A 6,000-nucleotide genomic window follows, 5' to 3' on the forward strand; every position below is an offset into this window, starting at 1 on the left:
ATCCCACAGCCCCTCATGCTGGTAGGAAGGTCTTGCTGTTGTGTAGGCTCTCTCTCTTCCCTGGCCGAGCCGCCTGCGTTACCATTATTCTTAGAGAGGGTTCAGGGACTGTCCAATTTTAGTTTTACCATCTGTTCATCTCTCTCTGCCCAGGATGCACTCGTTCTACTCTTCCTTCTACTCCTGGACCATTCTGCCTCCGCCTGGCCTAGGAGGAAGGACAGTGACAGGAGAGAGCAATGGCACCAGGCCAGGCAGGTACCCTGGAGCAGCCAGGCCCTGTGGATGAGGTATAACCACGACAAGGGAAGGGCTGCCCCAGAGGGAAGGGATGAGCACCTTGTCCCTAGGGGGATGTAAGCTGGGCTGGACAGACCTGCGAGTGAGCTGCAGAGAGGAATGAAGCAACTTCTAGACGGTGCCGGATGCTCTTCATGTCCTCTCCCACTCAGAGGCTGTACTGAGCGCGGGGGCCCAGCCCTGTGCTGTGAGCAGGGGAGCGCAGGGAGACAGCTCCTGCCTTTGAGGAACTCCTGGGCTGGCTGGGTAAGGAGCTCACACACGGGGGCATCACAGGGGAAGTCTCAGTCTAGGCCAGGGGTCTTCAAACTTCTCTCATTATGAGACTCACCTGGTGGAGGTGTTAAAACACAGATTCCTGATAGCACTTCTTATAGTTGGGATCCGGGAATCTGTGTTTTAACAACTCCACCAGGTGATTCTCATAATGAGAGAAGTTTGAAGACCCCTGGTCTAGGCTGTACTTTTGATCCTGTAGCATCAGAGAAAGAGACTCCAGGGTGGGTCACGGAGTCAGAGGGTGAGAGAACCCAGGAGGGCTTCCTAGGAGAGGCTCCCTATTCAAAAGCCTTTCTTCAGCTCCTCAATCCCAGAAGGAAGTCCAAGCCCCTTGACCTGACCCTTGTGATCCTACAGAGTCTGGCCCCTTCTGCCCTTTCTTCTTCTCACTGCCCGTCATGCTCCTGCCAACCCAAACTCTCACTGCCCCTTGAACATGCCACACTTTCCCACATCAACCCACCTTTGCCTGCTGTTCCCTCTGCTCTTCCCCGCTGGGGCAATTCCTATCCATTCTTCAAGATTCACCTCAAAGGTCTCTTCCTCTGAACTCCTGGCTTGGTGTGGCCCCCATAGTTCTGGGGCTTTCCTCTGCAAGCACTGTCCACATAGCAGGCTTCTAAGTTTCCACTTCTGCCTCCCTCATTTAGACTGGGCACTCCCTCAGGGCTGGGTTTGGGTTGGTGTCCTCTCTGTGTCCCTAGTGACCAGCCCGCTCAGCACCAAGCAGGCACTGGGGAGTCCTGGTTGGATAAATGACTGAATAAATGAATGCATGGATGCAGGAATGGAAGTGTGCTGAGAGGGTAGACTGTATCGGCAAGCAGCAGAAGCCTGAGGCGTGCAGGCCAGGCCCCGCAGCAGCACGCTGAAGGTGAGACTCGCAGTCCATTAAAACTGAAGGGGGTGCCGCCAGGAGTTCTGCCTCCCCCATTTGGCTAGATCCCAGCCAAGCCATCAGTAGTCCCTGGAGACAGGAGGCTGGAGTGGGAAGCAGGAAGAGTGGCAGGAGTTTCTTGGTGGGCAGGTGGGTGTGGGGAGCCTAAAGGCGATTAACCCTCACTGAGCCAACCCAACTCAAGCAAACAAGAGGTCCCATGGGGGCCCCGAAGGAGGAGACTGAGGCTCAGGTTTGCTGAAGAGCTTCAGCCCCCCAGCCTTGCAGCCAGCGGAGGATGACAAAGCCACAGCCTCAGTTTCCCTGTTTGGGAAAAGATGGCCCTGTGATCTTCGACCCTCTGCATCCTGGCTAGAAACCCTGCAGGGGTCTCTCCACTACTTTGCATGATGTCTGAGGCTTCCAGCTATCCTGCATCTCCAAACCCGAGCTGCCTCATGCTCCCTTCCCCATGCTCTTCAAGCCCTCATCTCTCCCTTCAGGGAGGGAGCCTTGGTTTCATCTGCACCTCTCAGACCCAGACCGCACTGATGCCTGCATTGGCCTGGCCTTCACCTTGGCCTCCTGGCCATCTCTCTCCCAATGCAACTCTGACAGCACCACAGAGGCAGCTTTTTAAAACCCAAATTTGATGATGCCTCTCTACTGCATAATACCTTCCCGGACTCCCCAGGTCCCTCAGAATAAAACCCAAGAGGTCTGGAGCTCAAAGTGCTGCAGGATGTGGTTCCCGCCTACCCTCCAGTCTTCTGCTGCACATGCCCGGCCCAACCCAGGGCCTTTGCTCATGCTGCACCCACTCCACTCTCCACCTGTTAGCTTCATCCTGGTCTTCACAGCGTTACTATTCTTAAGCTATTAGTCTAGGGAGCTCAGAAGGCCACAGAGGCGAGAGCCATTCTTGCCTATGTCTTCCTGCATCTCCCCACAGGGTGTAAAATGAACTGTCCTGGAATCATGGTCACGTGTTTGGCACCCCCACCCTGCCTCTGTGGCAGTGTCCCAGCTGTGTTCTCAACCACCCCAGAAAGAAAACAGCCATCCATGCACACTCAGTTAAACACACACATATAGTCACACACATGCACCAGCCACACAAGGACCAACATACATACTCATGCACACTAGCACCCTGTTTATACACCCGCATCAGGACATTTATGCTAACACACACACACACACACACACACACACACACACACAGTAATACTAATAATCACACACTAACAAATAAAGCCACACACATGAATGCACATGGAATTAAACAACATCCTCAATATTGAGTCGTCTATTTTGTAGACACAGCACACATATTAACATGCATGCGACATAAAAATTCAAACTAACACACATGCACACACCTACACACGCACACACACCTCTCTGTGTGTGTAAGTGGTGGAGCCAAGACTGCACTCAATTTTTCACAATTACACTGGATGCTCACACCCTGCTGCTCACAACCACCAAAGACCCCAGAACTCACAGGCCCCTTTATACCCCGCTTGTCCCCTTGCACCCCACAAGTCCCCTTTGCACCCCATACATGTACAAACATACATATGCCCTAAGGTAGCCTGGCATGGACCTGCCGCCTCAGCAACCCTCAGACGTGGAGGGCACCTCCTCCGCTCACCTGCACGTGCAGCCCCCGCACGTGGGCAAACACGAGGCTGGTGCGCAGGGGCCTCGTTCCAAAGAACACTGTGGCTCTGACGGGGACAGGTGATTTGGGGTAAATTTGCCTAAACTGGCGGCTCTGAATCCCAATCCCAGTTCCATGGAGGGCAGTTAGTTGTTCCAAACTCTCTCCTGCTCCAGAGCCACTCATTCATTTTTGTGTAACTGCCCCCCCAACACACACACACACACACACACACACACACACACACACACACACACGGTGGCCGACAGTCCCTCTCCAAGGTCCTGAATTAATCTATCTGCCACCGGAGCTCCTTGGAACCCCTCCCCCCTCCTCCACCCACTGCAGACCTCCCCCAACCCCAGCCCCTGTAGGAATGATTCCATCCCCCAACCACCAGCTCTCTGTGGGACCCCAACCACACCACCCCCTAGACTGACACAGGCATCTCTGCCCTACACAAAGCCCTCCCCCCTCCCCCGTGATTCCAGCAACCAGGTGCCCAGGAGCCGGATCGATCATCCCACGTGGCTCAGCTCCATTCCAAACCCAGATCCTTGGAGGGACTCTCAGGGCCCCGTCCATGGCACCTCGTGCAGCCACTCACTCAGACCCCAACCCCTCAATAGTACTCACGGCTCAGCCGGTCGCGCTGCCGGGTACTGCTGGCTCCTGCAGAGGATGGAGTGGCCGCATGCCTGCCCCATCACTCCTCATCATCTGCCTCCCCAGCCAGACTGAGGTGGCACTTTGCCCTTCCCACCCTGCCCAGGGCTCCGGGCAGGGCGCCTGGTCCAGCAGGCACGGGGACCAGGAGCAGCAGCCTGTCCCCGACTCAGCCTGGACTCAACACCCCAATCCAGCTCTGCTGCCCTGGCTTCTCCCGGCTGCTCTCGCCTCTCCTGCTGCCGCTGCCTCTGCCGCTAGGCTGGCTGGCTGGCTCTGGGAGGAGGTTGGAGTTCTGATAATGCAGAAGGGGGAGGGGAGAGGGAGGAGGCACAGAGAGGCCCAGACAGAGAGAGAGAGAGAGAGAGAGAGAGAGAGAGAGAAGGGGGGGGGTAGAGAGAGACTCTGGCTGGAAGAGGACAAGAAATACACACAGAGGAAGAGACTGAGAGAGAAACAGAGAGGAAAGGGGACAGAAACACGTGAAGGAGAGGAGAGAGGGATCAGAGCCCAACAGAGATCAAGATGCTCGAGAATGAACTCCTACTAGGTGTTGTGGGCATCCTAGCCACCGCATCCCTTCACAGCGTTCACCATCAATAGACTACGGCCAGGGAGAGCCTGCTACGCCTCTGCCCCTTCCCCAGAGAGGACTCCTCAGGATGACCTAACCCAACGGAATGGGGCCATTTAGACAATGAAACAGGCAGGGAGCTGTGTCAGCGAGTCTCCCATTGGACACAGGAGGAAAAGCTCCACACTTTGAGGCAGGAGGTTGGGGTTTGAGTCTTGGCTCCACCACTTACACACTCACTCACTCGTTCTCAAACCCCTATGACTGGCCAGCGTCGTTGGATATGACTCAAACTGTTTCTCGCCCTGGAGAAGCACCCGGGCAAGGGGAGGGGGAACTTGCAGTGTGAGAGAGGGAAGCAGTAGGTCTGCTGTGCTCAAAGGAGGGCCCTGACCCAGTCAGAGGTTGGCAAACGTTTCTGGAAAAGAGGATCTTTAAAGGCAAGGAGGGGACCCCAGGAGAAGAGGGTGTATTGCAGGCAAGAGGAGCTGCATGTAACCCTCACCAGTAACCCCTCCTCCCTGAGCTGGGGCGGGGGGAAATAACCCCACCACACACAGCAGGCTGCAGACAGAGAAGCCCAGGAGACCAGTGGAAACCTGACCCCTGCTCAAGGGCATGGGGGTGCAGAGTTGTGGGGGGTGGACAGAAATATCAAGCTTGTTCAGGAGCCCCGGCCAGGCTGAGTGCTGCAGAAAGCAGCTGGCTTAGGAAGTGTCAAGAAAGAAAATGGGAGGGAGCGTTTGCTTCCCGCTGTGGCCCCAGAAGGTAGAATGTTTCATCTCTGAGAGCTCCGGGCAAACTGTTTTTCCAGCCTGACCCATCATGGGACCTCGCTGCTCCATGCCTGCTGGCGGGGAAGGCACTTTGCTGTCTCAGAAAGCCAAAGCCCTGGCCTGCATCCAGTCCTGGTGCTCACAGCTCCCCTTCACGCCCTGAGGCGCCCGGCGGGAAGAAGCTGAGTCAGAGGAGTTCAAAGGAGGGCTGCTCCCAGCACGGGTGAGGGGGAGCAGGTGCACTGAGGCGTCACTGGCTCTCGGCCCCCTTCCACCCCTCCTCCACTCAGGAAACGATGGTGGAGGCCTTGACTTTGGAAACCATCTGAATGCTAACAAGTCAGGTGGGAGGGAGGATCTCCTCCCCATCCCACGGTCACACTAAACCCCACAGCTGCCCCGGAAGTCAGGTGTCTGCAGGAACAAGGTGCGAGACCCAGGACCACTGGCTACTCCAGAACGTAGAGCCGGCAGGAGCAAGTTCACGTCCCAGCTCTGCCATGTGTCCAGAGCAAGTCATTTAACCTGAGCTTCTCATCTGAAAGAGCCAGCATTTCAAGCTCGGGGGTCTGTGGCATGTCTGAAAGGTTCCTGTCCGTAGTCTGTCCCGCTCCTCCCATCCCTCCCCTGAAGAGGTTGAGTTGACGGGGCTGAGAGAGTAACAGCCCCAAACGTTGGCTAGGAGCTCCTGTGGGGTGGCGCTGGGAGGAGGAAGGGGAGAGCCTGGGACTATACAGACTTGCGCTTCCTTCTCTGCCTCCAACAGTCCGCAAGACCGGCGCGTGCAGGAGCCCAAGGCCCGCCCCGCCCAGGACGCTCTCCACGGTGCTGATCCGTAAGGTCCGGTTCACAGGTCCTGCGG

The 6,000-nt window shown here is 56.4% G+C and overlaps 1 protein-coding gene across 1 annotated transcript in view; it reads right to left on the reverse strand.

Moving 5' to 3' along the window:
* Positions 1–4,039, reverse strand: part of PDE2A (phosphodiesterase 2A) — an 87,672-nt gene extending 83,633 nt beyond the window's left edge. Inside the window, 1 exon segment of the mRNA XM_036426871.2 lies at positions 3,759–4,039. Within this exon segment, the coding sequence (XP_036282764.2) occupies positions 3,759–3,829 (71 nt within the window). The 5' untranslated portion in view covers positions 3,830–4,039.
* Positions 4,040–6,000: the final 1,961 nt, after the last annotated feature.

The sequence above is a fragment of the Pipistrellus kuhlii genome, unplaced genomic scaffold (assembly GCF_014108245.1).
Source record: "Pipistrellus kuhlii isolate mPipKuh1 unplaced genomic scaffold, mPipKuh1.p scaffold_m20_p_9, whole genome shotgun sequence".
Lineage (NCBI taxonomy): Eukaryota > Metazoa > Chordata > Mammalia > Chiroptera > Vespertilionidae > Pipistrellus > Pipistrellus kuhlii.